Source organism: Acartia tonsa, chromosome 6, assembly GCF_053477335.1.
Source record: "Acartia tonsa isolate MP-2025a chromosome 6, ASM5347733v1, whole genome shotgun sequence".
Classification (NCBI taxonomy): Eukaryota; Metazoa; Arthropoda; class Copepoda; order Calanoida; family Acartiidae; genus Acartia; species Acartia tonsa.
The window spans coordinates 23,263,892-23,284,230 of NC_137265.1; the positions used below are offsets into that span (position 1 = coordinate 23,263,892).

General features: G+C 33.2%; 2 protein-coding genes across 2 annotated transcripts; one reads left to right on the forward strand and one right to left on the reverse strand.

Annotated features, from left to right (window-relative positions):
• Nucleotides 1-7,592: 7,592 nt before the first annotated feature.
• On the forward strand, nucleotides 7,593-10,326 carry LOC145323315 (uncharacterized). Its single transcript, XM_080165745.1, has 2 exons — nucleotides 7,593-7,654; nucleotides 9,106-10,326. The coding sequence occupies exons 1-2, from the start codon at nucleotides 7,640-7,642 to the stop codon at nucleotides 10,198-10,200; spliced, it is 1,110 nt and encodes a 369-aa protein (XP_080021871.1). The 5' UTR covers nucleotides 7,593-7,639; the 3' UTR covers nucleotides 10,201-10,326.
• Nucleotides 10,327-13,328: 3,002 nt separating this feature from the next.
• Nucleotides 13,329-19,215, reverse strand: LOC145322150 (uncharacterized). Its single transcript, XM_080163961.1, has 2 exons — nucleotides 19,160-19,215; nucleotides 13,329-14,563 (listed from the first exon to the last, which is right to left on the reverse strand). The coding sequence occupies exons 1-2, from the start codon at nucleotides 19,169-19,171 to the stop codon at nucleotides 13,580-13,582; spliced, it is 996 nt and encodes a 331-aa protein (XP_080020087.1). The 5' UTR covers nucleotides 19,172-19,215; the 3' UTR covers nucleotides 13,329-13,579.
• Between the last annotated feature and the right edge of the window lie 1,124 nt (nucleotides 19,216-20,339).

Genomic DNA, 20,339 nt, shown 5'->3' on the forward strand with positions numbered 1-20,339 from the left:
CCCAAAAAAAGTTTATTGGGGACTTAATTTAAATTTGGGCTCGGCAGTCTGATTCTATAGGTGTCCTAGTATATTTTTGACCCCCCATTCAAAAATAGTTTAAAAACAGTTTAACAAATAAGACATTCATACATATATTTTTCTAGATTGTTAGCAACATATGAAACATTTCTTTTCCAGAAGTTTTTTTTATTAACCATTTTATGGTACCTTATTGTTAGAGGAATCGTCATTCGTGGTTCGAAATCGATGATAGTTGTTAGCATCTTTGACGTTTTATTATATTTAACCAAATTTTAACCCGACAAAAAGGGCGACTTTTGAAAATAATTGCTAAATTTTTTAATGTGAAAATGTTAACCATGGTAAATTTAATTATTTTCAAGACATTGTAGGAGGCGGCATAATAACATTAAATATTGTATAACAAAAAGAAAATAGGGTGCTTCGTTTTTTTTTATTTTGTTTATTTTTGTGATAGTTCTAACAATTTTTGTGTTTTTATTAAGGGATCTAAAGGGATAAGACAATGGCTGATAAATTCATGTACATATTCAGTAATGATACACAAAATTACCCCTTCTGTAGATTACAATCAGTGGTTGAAACGTTTGAACACTCATGAAATAAACCAACCAATCAAAATTCGATAAAAGCCAATGAATAAGAATACGTTATTTTAATAATTTGGGGACAGCCTCTTCCTTGGTTTTTATTATTTTATTTTAATTTTTAATAATTTTTGAATATATGAATCATCCTATTTTTCACCCTTTCATAAGAATTCAAAGCACAGCGTGTAAGTAGACAGGATGAGAGAATGAGAGAGAAGAAGAGAAAGAGAGAGAGAGAGAGAGAGAGAGAGAGAGAGAGAGAGAGAGAGAGAGAGAGAGAGAGAGAGAGAAAGAGAGAGAAAGAGAGAGAGAGAGAAAGAGAGAGAGAGAGAGAGAGAGAGAGATTTGGTAGCACAGTATTGTCTGCCCTAAAAATTTAATTATTTCAACACTCAACAAAAAGTTGATGTCCAAAAATTTTGCATATCCAAATTAGACATACGACTATATACATACACCATATATTTTAAGTTGCACAGCTGTTCTATAATTAGGGTTTATCTGTACGTCCGTCTGTTACTCTTTAAAAGTACTGGTTCTTTTTTATCCTTCCTGTTGATTGAAGCTGCGCTCTATGCCAATGCATTGGCATAAAATGTTGTATTGAGTGTATTTCTTCTTGATATTATTTGTAACAGAATCATAGGAAGCTTCACTGTAAGGGAGAGCCATATCGGTCTAGCGGTTAACAATATTTTTAGTACGACAGACAAACACCCTGCCTCCTTTTTAAAAGCAAATCTTTTCTAAAATCAGGGTCCGTACTTCCATCCGTATCTGATAGCTTTTTTCGTTTATTTAGGCATGTTAGAATTGCGCTATCGATTTCAAACTTCGCATGGTGATATCTGTAGTAGCTAGGTACGAGTTAGAAAGCGTAGCAACTCTACAATGAATACCAGAATGTCCGTACGTCTATTTTAAACATGTTGATTTATAACTTTTTTAACAACTAATTTTTAGGTGATCTAATTATCCTATTGGTCTCATTTTTAGTATACTGATTCCTAGGACAACAAAGTACAATATTATAAGCGAAGCATCTCTCAAGTCCTAAAAATGTAAGTACGTCCATAAACATTATCCTGTATATAATCAGTTTTTCAACAAATTTACTTACAATTTTGTTTCGACTCTTCTACATTCATATTCTGATAATTCAGTTTTGAACCTCTACAAGTGTTAATGTTCGTTTGTCCTACTGCCTCAGAGCTTCGCTTTTATGGATGTTGTCATCCTTGTTATGTAAAGATTAATAAATTGTTATTTTTATTAAGTCTTAAAACTTCATTAAATTTTTTAAAATCAATTCCTACCGCTACTCTAATACTAATGTTCATTTTCTTGTAAAACAAAATATAGAACAAAATAGCAAGAAAGGCTAAACAAAGCTAAAAAACAAGCATTCATTTTAAAAATTATCAAAAACCAATTTACTCTCAAATGTAGTTGAGCCTTTGCGAGATAAATCAAAGTAAATAGAGTAGTTATGATTTTGTTCAATAACTCAGTTACGTGAAAGTCTTTTTATTGTTTGAAATTGTTCATTCTACAATCTACATTAACTGAAAATGAACCTTAAAAAATAAATGATTAAATTCGCTACTTCTTGAATTTTTCTATCTTGTTCCAATCTACAATTGATTTTGTTTTTAAAATGCGACAATTTATACGCCCCTAGAGATAGGAGGAGCAACCCTATAACATATGTGTCTCTTTTAGTTCTTATCCACAGTCATTCTCAGATACTCTGTGATTATTTCCTTCTGAGTCGTTTTTGTGAAGATTCTTTTGACCAGTGAGTATCTTTATAAACTCAAACTGTCTGTTCCTTTGTCTATAAAACTTTACGTAGTTTAGAAGCAAAATATTGTTATTATAAATTATAATTAATGTTTAACGTTTCTTATACAAATAAAATTGTATTACTGAGTAACCTTTTTACATGGCATTCCAAGAAAAAACGACTTTTTCCCTCAAAGTGCTCAGACGAGCACATAAATGAGACACGCTTCTTATTCTAAATTGAATTGAAAATTGATATGAGACTTTAAGGGAAAGCACCAAAAAATCGGTGTAAGAATTTGATATGATGAGAATATTTAAAATATTGGTGTGGACCTCACACCACAAGATCTGGTGTAAAAAGTTGTGGAATCAAAGTTTTGTGGAAGAATTCTTGTGGAAAACTCAGAGAATATCAGGGAGGAAGGGGACATTGGACAGTAAATTATACTGGTACCCAATGTTTTATATACACTTTTTCTTCTTCTTTCACAAAAACACATTTCTTAAATCTTTAGTGGTTTGTTTAAATTAGTATTGTGGAAATTTTTGTAAGGTTATATCTGGGGGGAAGATAGTTGTGTTGATTTTTTTTATAAGCCACTGTCCTTTCCCTGCCTGGAAAAAGTTGATCTATCCCGCCGCAGTTACAGGAAGGAATTGAAAACTTTTCATTATTGGCGTAGTTAAGAAGCTCTTTATAGTGCCTAAAAATGACGTCATACAATACAAATAACCAATGGCAATACACAGACTAAATTACCAGCTGCAGACTAGTATACATTTAAATTCATCTGCCATGGCAGGCCAGTATATGTGATTTTTTATGACACTATAAAAATCTTCCATGTTTAAAGAAAGAGTATTAGATAAACCTGGATAGAATTTAGTGGCCTGTAGTGCAAACAAAAGTTCCTTTTTTTTTGGTGTACGGAGAAATTTTCTCGGATCCTATTAAAGATAGACAGCGTGCGTTTCTAGTCTTTATTTTGTTTTGTCCGTCTGTCTTCGGTTAAGCTTTAAAAGACCTTATATTTCGATTTTTTAAATATCATTTCTCTTTTTATTTTTATGACAACTGATCATCTGCTCTGAAACTCACTTTGTCCCTTTGTAAATTCAAAAAATTTTTGTGCTTCGCTTGTTATGGATGTTGCCATCCTTGTTTTTGCTTTCAATTCATTTATGTGCCTATTTCTATTTGTTTTTAAGAAGTTTAGATCGACACAATATCATAGGAAATTTATAAACTGTAATTGACCAATGGTAAAATTCATACTGGCCTCTCATTGGTTATTTTATCGTATGACGTCATTTTTTTGGTGCCACTTAACGCTGTCTCATCCCCCCTCCCTAAAAGTTTGCTAAATGGGCCCTTGTGACAAGTATAAGTTTGATTATAGATTTTCTGGTTTAAGATATTGCATATTAGGAATATTTAGAAAGAATTTTAACCATCTTGAATATATAAAGAAAAAAATATAGATTGGAAAAGAAATAAAATAAGGTTTAGAATCTGTTTAAATACAACAAAATGTGAGAAAATTGAAGAAACAAAAGAATAAAAAATAAGGATTAGTGAAAAAGAAAAACTTGGCGAAAAAAATGCGTTATCAAACTTTAATTGTCGTTTATAAATAAAGAAATTAATATTCGCAGTTGCAAAACAGACTTTTTTTTGAACCTAGTAATAGTGTCTAACTTTTTATCTTTGTGACGTAACAAAAATCCATCTCTTTTTTAGGGGTTTCCTTTCCCACCTCCCCTCTCATCCTTCAATTTTTGTTACGTCACAAAGAAAAAAAGTTAGACACTATTACTTGGTTCTTTTTTTTGAAACTTTCGAAATTATTCTTTAATGGCTTAATATTCAGGGATCTAAAGGGACTAGATAATGGCCGATGAATTGGTTTACATCCCTAATGATGACACACAAAATAACCCCATCCAAAGATTTAAATTAGTGGTTGGAGCGTTTGAACACTCAACTTAACAAACCAACAAATCAAAATCCAGTGAAAGTTCCCAAAGTTGATAAACCAAAATAATAAGAAAACGTTATTGTAAAACATTGGGGACTAGTTTAATAAAAAGCCCATTGTCCCCTCTATCTCTGCTTAATATTATTAAATTTTCCTCCCTTAACAATAGTATTTGTGTGTGTGTGTACATTACCGATCAACCAACCAGTTGCTATACTAAGTAAAGAAAACATCTTAGAGATGACATGGATTCAAAACTTAGGAATTTGAAACAGTTATTTATACAGGAAGGAAGAGGACAATGGCATTAAACATTTCTCTCACCTAAATCTTGACCAAATATTTTAAAGCGATGAAATATAAAATCTCCAATGTGAGACTTTTTAAGAGTAAGAATTTTGTTTCCAAGGTCCTATCCCTGTATTCCTAAGTTTTACATATGATACAATGTCTTTTGAGTAACACTGACACAAGAATTTTCAATCAGTCTCATTTTTTTATACAGGGATACAAGGATGGACATATTTTCCAAATAAGTTATATTTGAAATTCTTAACCTCGATAACTCAAACTACTATCGGATATCATCTAAGAGCTCTGCATTCAAAATTGAGGAGAGGGAAGAAAATAGCATAAAACTATCCTAAGACTTAAATATAAAAATGAATCAGTCTAAAACCATCCTCAAACCAATATGAAGCTTCCCTCACAAATGGAGAACTCAATCGGTTCAGTATATTCTAAATCTTAAGCTAAAACAACAAAATTAGTACACCAATAGGAAAATATAAATATTTTTATCAGTAATTATATTCCCTGAAAAGCAAAGCCCAATATAAGAGTGGAAGAGATATCTTTTCTTTGCATTTTAGGAAGTTTTAAGTAGTCATAAATGCATGGAGATAATTGTTCTTGTCTAACCTCATCTTGAATTAAAAAGCTTGCTGCTTTTTTTATAATCAACCAAAAATCTTAGATCTAAAAATGCATTATTATCAAGCTTGTTGTACAACTAAGCATGGCAGAGAGCAATAGTGCTGATACAATTTTACATAAAGAGTATCTGTTTTGAAATTTGCAAAAAAAATCTTCAATTATTTTTATTGGTTTTAGAGGTAGGTTGCACCAACTATAATAGAACTTATTAACTCGTCAGATAACCATATGCCTGTTACTTTAAAATGAATCTAAAAGGTCTTATTTGACCTCGACAAATGCTCGAACATTTCAGAGACGGAGAGGACATTGGGCTGCTTATTACCCTAGTCCCCAAAGTTTTATTATAACGTTTTCTTATCTTGGGAACTTTATTGAAATCTGATTGGTGTGTTAATTAACCCATTAGTGCCGAACCGGGCATTAAAACCCGGTTCCGAAAAATGGAAAAAAAAAACGGTTTCCGGCTTCATAATTGCATCATTCTAAGCATGAATCCCCCCTCTACTACCCTGGCTTTCATTTCCCCCTGGAGCAGGCAGTTTAGCTTACTTCCGTTTGCTGGTATAGCTCAACAAAATTTGAAAATCATGAAAATTCAAAATACCCCTTCTAACTTTTTTGTTTTTATAGTAAAGTCGCTGATTTTTTTTGTGAAATCTAATGTTTATTGACAAGTACATCTATTTGTGAATTCGTTTTATTCAAATTATGATTTTTTATATGATTTTTTTATCGTTTTTTTTAAAGCCCTATTATGACCCAGTTTGGCTTGGCCATAAATACCCGACAGTTTTAATTACCGGTTTTTATTACCCGGTTTTAACTTTTCAACCAATAAAAATAACAGTTTGCGTCATTAGTAAGGGTTTGAGCCACCCTAATAACCCTAGTAATCTCTATATGTGTCACCCAATAGTTTTATGCTCGTTTTCTGATATGTAACACCCAAATTTTATATATTCTTTTTTTGTAGTGTGTGTCTTTTAAACCGTTTTTTTTTAACTGAAAAGGGTGGTACCTATAGACGAAACACTAAATTTGAAATAAATCACTTCGTATATTACTTGTAGCTCTATAGATTACATGAGGTTGTGTAGTTTTCAATTACGGATTGTATCAAAGTTCTAAAAAGTGTTCATCTCACTTTGAGGGTTCAAAAATTACATTTTTTGATTTTTGGTCGAAAAAACCGGGTTTTTACTACAAAACCGGGTTTTAATGCCCGGAGAACCCGCCCAAAACGGGTCATAATGCCTGGTTGGTATTTATGGCCAGGCCGAACCGGGTTTTTTTGCAACTTTCCTGTGCACGCCACTAGAGCAAAACAAAAAAATTGGAATTCCGTTTTTACCATTATAAAGCTTCCCTGAGATTTTCAGCTCGATCAGCCCATAAAAGTGGCGCTCGGCACTAATGGGTTAAGTTGAGTGTCCAAAGTTTTTTACCATTAATTGTAATCTACAGAATAAGTAATTTTGTGTGTAACCATAGGGGATGTACATCAATTTATTGTCCATTGTCATATACCTTTAGTCATTGAGAACTTTACAAGCAATGTTATGTTTTTCTATGATATTTTGTATCAATACTTTTAAGACAGCTACTTCGAGGGAATTCCCTTAACCCATCCTCTTATCTATTCCCTCCCTCCCCCCATTTTTTTTTGTCTAACACAGTAAGTTACAAGAATTAAATACTGAAGTCATTTTGTCCTCTGTAATTACAGTTAATTTTGTATAAATTTTAGCCTCTTACTGTTATGTTCAATATTGATATAGATGAACTCTAAATCTTATTCTAGATTAATATTAAAATCTATTTAAGAAGACACGTATGAACAACGGTGTACCTTAACATTCACAAAATTTTGACCGCAAATTAATATTACAAAAAAAATCAGAAAAATATATAGAATTTCATTTTATTCAAAGGGTGCACTTTTTCTCGCTAACAGCTGAACCGAGATGCTTCTTCTTTATACGGTTAGACTTATAGGTCAAAATTTATTGGGGAAGGGTACTTCAGCCACCCAGGAGAATTGACCATTAAAAATCCTCACCCACCTACAAAAAAGAATATTTCTTCACCCTCGATGTTAAAAACTAAATAGATTTTCATGGTCTATTGTGTGGAAGTAATAGCACACTTTCAACAACATAGTCTCTCTTTTTACTGGAACCATGAGGGGTTGCTTTTGAGGCATCGTCTTATTTACGCTGCCAAGGGCGTAAAAGTTGGGTAATATGATAAAAAGGATTGCTCAGACACAGTGTGGTGTCAGTAATAGTTTGATGCTAGACTGAACTGGATCCAAGCATAATGTCGTTTAAAAAGGTTAGTGGAGTTTTTTCGTACTTTTGGAAAAAACAAGGATGGCAGCATCCATAAAACAAAACAGACAATCAGACGAACAATCATTAAAAATTGTATAAAAAACATTGCTTTTGATATTGAAGAAAAGATAATTATATCTTAAAGTCCTAACAAAACAAGGATGACAAAATCCATCTAAGCGAAGCCTTAAAATCAGACGGACAGACCTATTCATAGAAAAGCTTCTCTAATGAAAAGAACCTAAAAATACTTAACGTAGAAAACGTAAATGTGGATAATAATTGATTCCACATACCTGTCGATATGTACTATTGTTTTTGTATGTTAACAAAAGACAATCAAGATCAAACAGGGGTTTAAGAATATCCAAAAATAAACAAAAACAAAACTTTGAAGAAAAGTAATAATATAAATACAAGGTTGACAACATCCATTATTAGCGAAGCTTTTGTATACAATAAAATTTAATAAAATAATAAGAAAAGCCAACGTGTTTAAAGAGAAGATGCTCAGTGGTCTTGAAAATCAAATTTCAGACAGCTATCTATATTAGCAGCAGCGAAAAACACATTTTCCAAATTAGAAATATCTCTTTTAGAGCAAAACAGACAGACTGACGTAAGTGTAACTGGACAGATAATTTATAGAGTAGATTCTCATTACTCAGTTATTTTTCATTTAAGCAACTGACTAAATCACATTTTTCCTTTAGAGACTGAGAGACAAAGTAAATTCTAGAGTACCTTAGAAAATAATACATACATAAAAATAACAATAAAATAAAAACTATTCTCTTGAGTATAAAAGCAATGTCATACAAAATTTGAGATAAAAAAGTTTTCAATTTTGAAATGGCATTAGGTGAAGTTTTGGTCTAGTATGTACAATTTATGTTGCCATAATACAAACATAGAACGATATTAGAGAATATTTTTAAAAGCTAAGCTTTTCTATGATTAAGGTCGGCCTGTCCTTACGTCCAGACTATTAAACTGTGCGTGATGATTCCTAAAAAAAATTAGGTATGATTTAGTAAGCATTGCAACTCTATAACCGTTTCGAGAAAGGCCGTACGTCCATTCAAAACATGATGATTTTAAAACTTTTTATGATTTTTGGAATAATGATTCCTAAAACGACAAATTAAAATGTTATAAAAAAAGCATCTCTATGATCAAGTCCAAAAAATGTAAGTATGTCCTTTAACAGTATCTAGTATTCAAGCAGTTATTAATTTAGAAGATGTTCTAGTTTTCATTGTCTTTGTTTGAAAAAACATTATTGTTTATTTAAACTTTTACCTGAACCGAACCTTATACATATATGCATTTTATATTGTTAAGTTACATCAATTTTTTACACACAAAAATTGTTCTATAAAATGTTTAAATAAACTTGTAAACCTAAATTCAGGTTACAAAATGTAAATTAACAATTATTTTTTTCTTTAGTTCTTTGGAATTTTCCTTCTCCTGACGGCCGCCAACTGCCAAGACGTCCTGTTTCGCAGCTCTCTGTTGCCCGGCCGAATCAGCCACCATGCTAAAACAGTGAGCGACGGCGTGTCAACAGTACACCGCCACCAAACACACGCCACCAGTCCACGTGTTGCACTTACACCTGCAATAGAACCGGTTTTCCTCCGCCAGTCAGTTGAAGAGCCGATACTTCTTCAGCATGCTGACGGCAGGTTTTTTGCCCTGAATGCCAACCTTCAACCAGGACAATTTTTTCGTACAGCAGATGGAAGAATTTTTACTTTAAAGTCTAATATTGATGCTTCAGATAGAAGTGTTGTTAATGAGAGTCTTGATGTGACCAGAGATGGTAAGAATGAAGAAGAATCAACAACAGTTGCCACCACAACCTCCCAACCAACAACAATTGCAACAACTACACCAGCTCCAGTTACAGAAGTAGCGTCTATCATACCATTACAATTAGATAAAGAAAAAACATCTGCTAGATCAACAAATAATGCTGATAATAATGAATCCTCTCCAGTGGCTGCCTCAATCATAGCCACAGCTCCATTGACACCATCAACAGCAAGATTTGTAGGAGCTCCATCCGCATCTGCCAGAGTTTCACAACAGCAACACTTTAACACATTCCATTCAATTGACCACCCCTTCGTGCATGCAGCTTTCCCAATCTCCAGAGCTAAAATTCAACGTCAAAGAGCTTCAATAGCAGCGCCTTTTCTTAGATCAGCTGTTCCTGTTCTCAGACTTAATGATCTTGATCATGCCATAGCCGTTGATGACCATGTTGGCCATGCTATTGTCCAACATACTCCTCTGTTGAGAGCAGCTGCTCCAGCAACAGCGGTAACCAGCCATTTTGAGTCATCGCCAGTGCCAAGAACAGCCCAACAGCTGTTTACCACCCTTGAAGCTGTTCCTAATGTTGTTGCCACTGCCCACCATTCACACGCTGTGGCTGCTCCTGTAGCTGTCAGAGGACACCAGTTGGCAGATTCTAATACTTCTGTTTTTAGAGGATTCTATTCTTTTCCTAATGCGGGAATTGATTTTGATTTCTAATTAACAAATTCTTTAACATTACAAAAAAAATCTAGTCAATTCAGTTATTTAGATTGTTATTTATCTATTTAAGGAATCAAATACTATAAATTTTGGTTATTTATTTATTAATAAAACATAAAAATTTATTTATTAAGTTTTGTTTCTTTTTGATATGTTTAACAAGTATGACAACATTCATAAAAGCGAAACTCTAAAACGGTATAACAATCAAACATTAATACTTATAGAGTGTCAGAAGTAAAAAAAAAATTAAGTAAATTTGTTGCAAACTGACTAAATATAGGATACTATTTAAGGACATACTTATATTTTAAGAACTTTATTATAGAGGTTTTTTGCTTACAACATTATACTTTTTTTGTCCAAGGAATCGGTTATAGAATTGCTACGTTTCTCAAATCATACCTAACAGTTATGGGAACCATAATGCAAAGTTTGAAACCGATAAGACAATTCTAACATGTCTAATTTAACGGAAAGAGCTAAACGTTAATCCTAATCAAAGAAAAGCTTCTCTTTTAAAAATTACAATGTCTGCAAAATTGTCAACAATAACTAGTTGTATTTTTATTTTTAAGTAAACATTTCTGTCTAGTGAAATTCATGAAAATATGAGAATGTAAAAATCATATTCTTTATGTATGTGTACTTTCATGTCTTGAAAATCCATAATCCACATTGTATTTTAAACAAGGATGATTACATCCATTTGTGTTTGAATTTATAAGCATTAATAATTGAAGAGAGGGGGGGGGGGTAGTTTTCTCAAGCAAAATTAAGCACATTTGCAACAAAGTCTATGTTGGGTTAGTTGAGCTGGATAAAGTATATTAACTAAAATAAATAATAAAATTTTTGTCCCCTTGGAAGTACATTGTGATATAGAGAGAGATGGGTTTCTTATGGTAAATCCATCATACATATAATATACAGGCTGATTCAGGTAATTTGTCCAATTTTTCACCTGTAGAAGAAGATTAAAAGAAACTCTAAATCTGCATGGTTAGGGCCCTCTTCATAAGAAAAGAAATTACTCCGCCCCAATATTGCAATAAATATGAAAATATGGGTTGAGGGGATTCAGTGCTCGTTTGGCGCTTTGAGGGAAAGCATCCATTTTTCTGATATTCTGAACAGAATTTTAAAATGATTATAATTTTACTATGATGACTAAGTTATCTCTTGTTCTTTTTACATGAAAGTTGTGGTTCGTGCCCTTTAAGCATGCTCATATTTTAACTGTTTTGACACTGACTTTTGCTTCCCTATTTTGATGCCTAGACTGATTAGGCACCAAGTTATACCCGAAGCATCTCTATCATCAAGTTTTAAAAGTATATATTATAGTATTGAAGTAGTTTTTCCCTGCAGACTATTAGATAATACCTCGTAAGGGCGGGATTCTACTTCAATTTAAGTGATCATATACAGAATTCAGAGCATCATCCACATGTAATGGGATGCGATACTATAACACTAAAGGATATTAGGTTAAGTAACATCCATCATACAACCAACCCTTAAATTGCACGACTTTTGTCTGAGAAATCCTAACTGTGCATGGTAATGCCTGTTTATGGGCCAAGGCATTCCTCCTACTCTTACTACTTATGTCGCGCACATGACATAGCAGTAGTAGGAACCATTTTTAAAGTCTTTAGTTATGACGCGGTGTAGGCCCGAGATTCCAACCTATCACCTCCCCGGCGACGAGCGGATGCGCTACTTATTGAGCCACGATCGTGGGTGTCTCTTGGTAATACAAGTTTGTAGGACGATTGTAGATATGTTGAGCTTTGTCTTTATTAATGCTATCGTACTTGTTATATCCAAGTTTTATAATAACGTTTTCTTATTCGTGGCTAAACAACTTTGGTGACTTTAATGGATTTTGATTGGGGGTAACTTTGTGTATCATCATTGGAGATATGCAACAATTTATCAGCTATTGTCTTATCCCTTTAGATCCCTGGTTATAGCTCTCGTGAGAGTCTATCCATCAAATATTTGGGGACACATTCATCATTCTGTAAGTAAGTTAAATTCAGGGATCTAAAGGTATAAGACAATACTCGATAATTCATAAATATACCGATGATAATACTCCAAATTACTCCTTCTATATATTACAATTTTGGGTTGAAACGTTTCGACACTCAACATAATGAATCATCCTATCATAATTTGTTGTTATGTTAAGCCAACGAATAAGAAAACATAATTATAAAACGTTGGGGACTAGTGTAATAAACAGCTCTATGTCCCCTCCCTTCCTGGTTAAGATTTATCATTTCTCCACCTTCAATATCAATATTCAACTTTTCACCAATTTTTGAGTAATTTCATCTTCGATAGAAACAAAGCTTTAAAACAAATATAAAGTCAGTGTATGGCTGTTGATTTTGGGTTTTAAAATGCAAAAAAAGCCAGTCTCATTTTCTATGAATAGGTAAAGTTGTAAGTTTGAAAATCAGGGACGTCTAAGCTTTTTATTTTAGGGGGGTAAAATTGGTGGTTTTAAATGTTAATCTCATGTATTTTTCAAAAATTAAAGGGGAATAAAATAATGGGGTTTCTAAGATTTGAGGGAGTAAATACTAGCAACCCCTAACCCCCATCCTTGGACGTCTATGGGATAAATTTTATGCAATTGAGAATTGTAATTTTATAAATATAATCAAACTAGATAGTTACCTAAGGCTGTCAGTTAACCTTTTTGGTTATCAAGATCCAAAACTAAAAAAATTGACTTTAACAAAGCTTTTAAAAGCTCACAAAATACTGAGATATCCAAAATAGTAAAAATATAACTGCTTAAGCCAATTTTAGTTTCCAAGTAGGATCATTAAGGAACTGAACATTCAGGTCTTTAACAAACTTTGAACGGCTCCTGTGACCCAAATTTTTCATGCTTCCAGAAATTCATGTTTTTAAAATTCAAAAGAAAAATTTACCTAAAACTAAACATTTTCTAATAATAATTTATAACAATTTTTAATTCCAATAGTAGCGAGACTTTTTTAATATATCAAAAGATTAAGAAAAATTAATTTCCATGCACTGTCAATATCCTAAATATTTTAAAATTTAGACACAAATGAATACAAAAAAGGAAAACAAATATATATTATATATTTTTTTATTTCTTTAATAGTTTTATAATAAATATTTTTTTATAAATACTGAGAAGACTTCAAAACAATGACTCTAATCACAGCCAAGATAAATTCCACTATACACAGTAAAAAATAATTGACCAAAATCTGTTTTAGTAGAAAAAATACTTAAAAATTAAATTTTTGTTTAGTGTATACTTGAAATAAAAGCCGTCATTTTCATGAAAAACAGGTTGAGGAGTAAGTTTTAAAACCGGTTCTTAATTGATGATGGAGACTGGACTGACAAACCTAAACTGGGACAAATCCAGACCAGAATTGGCCAGCAGGGCTCTCAGGGACTGGTTAGAGGAAATGGCGGCGGAGTTCTGACGAACAACTGTTACAGGACCGGCAAAGTCATCGTGGTGCAGTCTGTGAACGGCGTGCACAGCTTCGGGCACCTGGCGGACAGTGCTCACAACTGCGGGAGCTGCGGTGTGGAAAACGGGAGCGGCGGCAGTGTGCACAGCGTGGACGGCAGTGGCTGGCCCGGCAGTTCTGATAACGGTTGGCACGGCAGCATGGTGCACAGCATGAACAGCGGCAGGGGCAGCTGTTCTGATGACAGTTGGGACAGCAGCGGTGTGTACAGCGTGGATGGCGCTGGCGGGTGCAGCGGCAACAGTGCGCAGGGGAATAAGGCGGGAGGCGTTGATTGATTGACGGGCGGCAGTGGCGGTGGCGGGGACACGTGCGGCAATTACAGTATCCTCCTCATCGATGGCGGCAACAGTAGAAACAGCGGCGGGAGCGGCGGAGGGAGAATTGAACGGGATGGCAACGGGTCCTTCAGCGCCGTCATAAGTAACCTTGGCCTGGAAACCATGCACAGCATCAGCGGTGTAGGTCACGGTACGGATACGACCGTCGGGATCGGCGACGCTGTAGGAGCCGCGCACCACATCTCCGTCCCTACTCTCCTCCCGGGTCTTGGAGTCTCCGGTCAGCGTGTCGGCGATGGAATACCCAAAGTTGTAGCTGGGATTGGGGTCATACCCTTCGTCTTCGCGGCCACGGCCAGTGGTGCCGCCGGCATTTGCGGAAACAGCAACTACGGGAGCGGCGGTGGCGGCGGGGACTAGTCTCAGTTGGGTGAGGGTGGGGACAGCTGGAAGGGCATTGACGGTGTGGGTAACGAGTCTACCGTTGATGAGCTCAACCGGAGATCCGCGGGCACAACTAGCAAGGCTTACAAGCAAGATCTAAAACAGAACATAATTATAGAATAGCTCTTTTTCTTTACTAACACTAAATATTCAAATAAATTGGGGATACTGGAATATTACGATGGTCAATGAATTCATCCTCCGTTCAATTATTGTGGCAGGTAACAAATGGGAAAGATGCGAATGTACATTAATTTTGTAAATATTTTCTTTTTAAACCCAATTTGATAAAAGCATATTCTTTTTTTAAATATTTACTCCTACACCCACATATATCAGGATCTAAGAGATAAGACAATGGACGATAAATTGATGTATATCCCCATAGATAATACAACAAATTACTCTCCTTCTGTAGATTACAATTAGTAATTGAAACATAAAAAAGTTTGTTAAACCAACGTTTTTTTTTTATAAAACTTTGGGGACTTGTGTATTAAACAGCTCATTATCCCTCCTCTCTCTGCACATATATACTCCCCACACTGCCTTACGCCCCCCCCCCCCACCCACACTCACCCCTTGCAAAAATTGTCCTAAATAGAGACACACACAGATATGCAAAATACAAGGTGTGCATTCACTTTCGAATACATTTTTTTAAATTCGCAAAAAGACACATTCCTATCCTACTTTTTGTCTTAAAGGATCTCGCTAACCGCTAAACCAATATGGTTTTGCTTTACGGTGAAGCTCCTTTTAGGTCCAGGAAAAGATTTTAGCTCTTTTGGAGGAGGGTTTCTCCACCCACCCAATAATCAATGACCCCTCAAAAAAATATTATTAGTATTTTTTTAAATACTAAAATTGAAAAATGGGTAACTACAAACAAAGCAAAGAGGTTAAAACAATTTATGCTGTTTTATTAATACATAATATGCAGTTTTTCCTGATAAAAGTACAGGAGTTATTGAATACTTAAGCTTCGGACAAAAATAAATACTACTTTATATAATCGGATAGATGTATGTGGAAGTTAATGTACACCAAAATATAATCATATACAACCAATATAACACAATTTAAAAAAGAGAGGTTTTATCTCTACACTTTTAAAGGTTTTTATAGAGATATTAATTGCATTTTTAAAAACTTTGATATTTTTCTATTATTAACTCTAATTAACAATAAAAAATCTAAATGAATGAATTAAGCTCACTTGCACCTTTTTTATTTCCAAGCTGCTTGCAGTTTAGGGGAATCTACCCGAAAATTTTTAGATGATTATAATCTAAAATTATAAATCTACAAAACAAATTAGATGATTATCTGATATAGTAGCCGAGAAAATCTCATTTTATTAGAATTTACGTACGGACAGACACAGCTTATAGTTATAGATGCTACGCTTCTTAAAATAACAAGATTTAAAAGTAAAACTATAACTTAAACAGCGTTGCTCCTCTATAGTTAATACGTCTGGTGTGGCCTATCATAAATATTGAATACATATTACATAGTGTCGCTCCTCTATAGTTAGTATGTCTGGTGTGACCTATCATATTGAATACATAGCGTCGCTCCTCTATAGTCAGTATGTCTGGTGTGACCTATCATAAATATTGAATACATAGCGTCGCTCCTCTATAGTTAGTATGTCTGGTGTGATCTATCATAAATATTGAATACATAGCATCGCTCCTCTATAGTCAGTATGTCTGTTGTGACCTATCATAAATATTAAATACATAGCGTCGCTCCTCTATAGTTAGTATGTCTAGTGTGACCTATCATAAATATTGAATGCATAGAAATATTGTTGGTAGGAAATTGAATGCCATGTTGTGTATCTTCTCTATATGTATCTTCTGTATGTATGTGTAAAAAATATTTATCCCAATAAAAAAAGGATGACAACATTCTTAAAAGCAATGCAAAGAAACGGTAGGACAAACAAACTTTATCACTTTTATGTATGTAAGTTTGTTACAAAACTGCTTAAATGCAGGATACTGTTTAAGAACCTATTTACATTTTTACGACTTTTTAAAGAGATGTTTCGCTTATAGCATTGTACTTTGTTGTTCAATGAATCATTATTTCAAAAATCAGATGAGGGAAAATGGGTTAATTTTGGAATTGGAGTAGTAAAAATGAAAACATGTAAATACAAATAAATCTAATCTAAATTATATAAATTGATTAATTTGTATGTTTTTTTTCTGCTCTTCAAAAAGATTTTAAAATTTTCCATGAGGATAATAATATTATGACTTTTTATAAGACTTCCAAAAAAGAAAAAAACAACATTATGAAGACAAAATGAATTGTTTTTTAATCATTTTGATATATAAAGTTATTATGTAATTTGATAAATAAGAAGAAAATTTATTTATTTAACTAAGTAGAGCAAAAAAAGATAGAATAAATCTTTTTAAAAATGAAAAATATCTCCATCAATGCTTTTTAAATATAGCCAATAAAAATAAACTCATCAAATTATTGCTTATGAAGATTGAAATTTTTGGTGGAAAACTATTGATAATGTTACATTGCATTGTATTGGTTAATCATTAATTGACCTAAAACCCCACATGTTTTAATCCAACGAATGCCAGAACGCGTTTATGAATTATAATTTACTGACCAATGTCCCATCCTTACCTGGAAAAATAAGTTTAGACGAGTCTAGAATAGGTAGATATATATCAACATACATTTTGCAAAATTTTAGATCTTATCAGTGAAGATAGACTAATTCTCATAGAATCTCTTTTTATGCAAGTGGATCGTACAAGCCCCCCCCCCCTCCCTCAATTCTGATACCTATCTTTTTAAATACAAAAATAAGATTTTAAAACTTAAAATACAAAACAAAAGACAAATTTATCATAGGGTTACTTGGTACATGGTAGTTAAAAAAAATAATGTAAGTAAAAATAATAAGTTTGAAGAAGGGCTGGCACTGGGTCACATGAAGTTAAAGAAATGCTGTCCTAATTGTTATCTTATTTTGCCATTTTTCATCATTTTTGCAATTAAGGCTTCAGTCCAATTTATCAAACGTCTCCTACTCGTCTAAATTGAACTGTACTCGCTCATCAAGGACGTCTAAGTTTTTTTGGGAGAGGGGTAAAATGAGGTGCGTTAAAGGTTCAAGGGGGTAGATTAATTTACCATCCATTGTACCGTCCTGTAAAGCCTGGTATTAACAACAATAATAAAAAATTTCATTTTCTTAATTCAAATAGACTTTTTAAAACGGTAATGTCTTGTAAAAATCCACATTATCTTATTTAAAAAGCACAAGATCTTAAGTAATTTACGACTATACTAGTATGGCTCTCAATCCAATTAATATCCACTGGATTAGAACCAGTTATCAGCCGTACTGAAAAATCATATATAGTAACACATTCAAGACATTTTCCACGCATACTAAAATATGAATCATTACATTAAAACATGTTTTGTTTGCCCGTGCCTTGATTTTCATATCTGCGGAAAGCTGACTATAATACGATGCGAAAAATAACTATTAAACCTCTATAGCAACACAAGTATATGCATAAGATGATAAATAAACTAGCATCTTTGTCTCATACAAAGTGCTCTTACAAAACAGGGTATTATTTTTTGTAAGCTATTGCTGAAAAATTTAGTACTTGTTTCTTTGTTGCCAAAAGTCAGTTTAAATGCCAGAAAATGGCAACAATCTAAAACTGGCATTTAAAGCATAATTTAGAAAAAAATTCCAAATTTTTGGATAAGTGTTTTTTTTTAAATTAGCCTTCCCTATATTAAATATATACTCTCTGAAATTAATATTATAAAAATGCTTGTTTAGATTCATCTTTGTATTACTATGTATTGATTTGCTGAATACAGGTGAGTATTAATTTGTTGAAATGTCAGGACACCCAAACTTCCCAACCATCAAAATGTAGGAATTTATCAAAGTGACAGCTTCAATTTTTGATCTAGAACAAAATAGTGGACATACGAAACAGCAGCCGTAAATTATGCTTAAAACAGTTGCAAGATATTTTTTGTTGTTGTATATTTTAACTGTAACTATGTATAAGAAAGGGGGGGTTGTTTTTTTTTTGTTAAAAAAAGACAATTTTGCCTTAAAATTTTCGAACATTAAAAAACCATTATTTAAACAAAATTAAATGTTTACATGCATGTTTTTATAGAAAACATGGGTGCCTTAGAGATCTTTTATTGAGGCAAAATATTCCAACGATTTGATTTAAGGATGAAAAATTCGACAGTTTTGGTATGATTGTATGAACTGATGTTACAAAAACGTCGACAAGAATATCAACTTTTTAATCTATAACGGCAATATAAAAGAAAACTTTAGAGCAATTGCTATTTTCAGCAACGCGAGAACCGGTCCTAATCCAGCGAATATTGGTCGGTTTCGATGCAATACTGAAAAAGTTTTTAATATTATAAATATCAAAAATATGACCTAAGTTAAAAAAACTTAATTATTAAGCTAACATTGCTTTTATATATCTAATAATATAAAGTATTACGGTGATTTTTTTTTGTCTGAAGCTAAAGATCTCAGAAAATTGGTTGTCTTATTGAATGTACTAGGTTGGTTTCAGGCTATTTTCTTGACCTCCAACGCTTTTCCTAGATTTTAGGGGGCAAAGTAACTAACATTAAATATTTTACCTTAGCCCACATTTTGTTTTGTCTGGGTTGGGGGAAGGGAATCTACTGTTGACCAAACAGCTTCTTCAAAACCTATTTATACCAAGTTACTTGACATTTTGTGCATGTACCGTCACGGGTCAGCGCTAAAAATACCCTTCAAAATTATCCCACCTCCCAAAATGACGCAACAGACATGAAAATGTAAAAAATGGCGCGTACAGGATTTGCGTACCTTGTCTGACATGCGATGCGTCTGATCTCGGCGACGACGCATACCAACGCATAGGCCTTTGTGAGTGCCTTCACGAGAATGTTTTTAGTGTAAGTGAAGGGTACTCAAAAACCTTTAAAAGGGGGACCAACTTTGGGCAAGTGGAAGGATTTAATCCCAAAGCTAGGAATAGAACGTCTAGACCAATGAAAACTTAGACAGGAGGGTAATAGCTGTCAAATATACTTTGGCATTGTAATTAATGATTTTTTAACATCCAATACCATTTCAGCTGATTCGATATTGGTCTCCATTTCATATTCTTTATTTTTAAGTTTTATTTTTCAAACTCAAAGTGAAAAATATTATTTCAGTTTTAAATAATGCTATCAAAATTGTCTATAATTCGATGCTATACATGCGTTTTCAGTATGGCTGAGAACCTGTTATAATTCACCGGATATTTATCGGTTTTGAAGATATACTGGAAAAGATTTTTAATTTCATCTATTTCTTTTCATATTTTTGTCCTTGTCAGTGTTATTAGCATAACAAGGATGAAGTTATTCATTTGAGGTTTTACATTTTAGTCATATTAGATTTTAATATCGAACATATTTTGTGCATACAGGTTTTTAGAAACGGTTATTTACTTAAACGTATAAAAACAAAGAGGAACCGGATTAAACTTTTATGTAGCAGAGACTTGTGGTAATTTTCCCTTTAACTTTAAAATTACAATATATTTTTGTTCTACTGGGTCTCTGACCAATAAATGAAGTCTATGTTAGCAATATAAATTGACGATAATTTTCCCTTGACAAAATATCCACGTATATTCTATGTACATTCTAGAATCCAAGGTAAATTGAATGACAACTCGTATTTCATTTCACTGTAATTCAATAAGCATATTTAACCATAAGTATCTTTTTTGGACGCACAGCCTTAGCACGTACAGAACCTGCTTATACTTATATAGTAGCT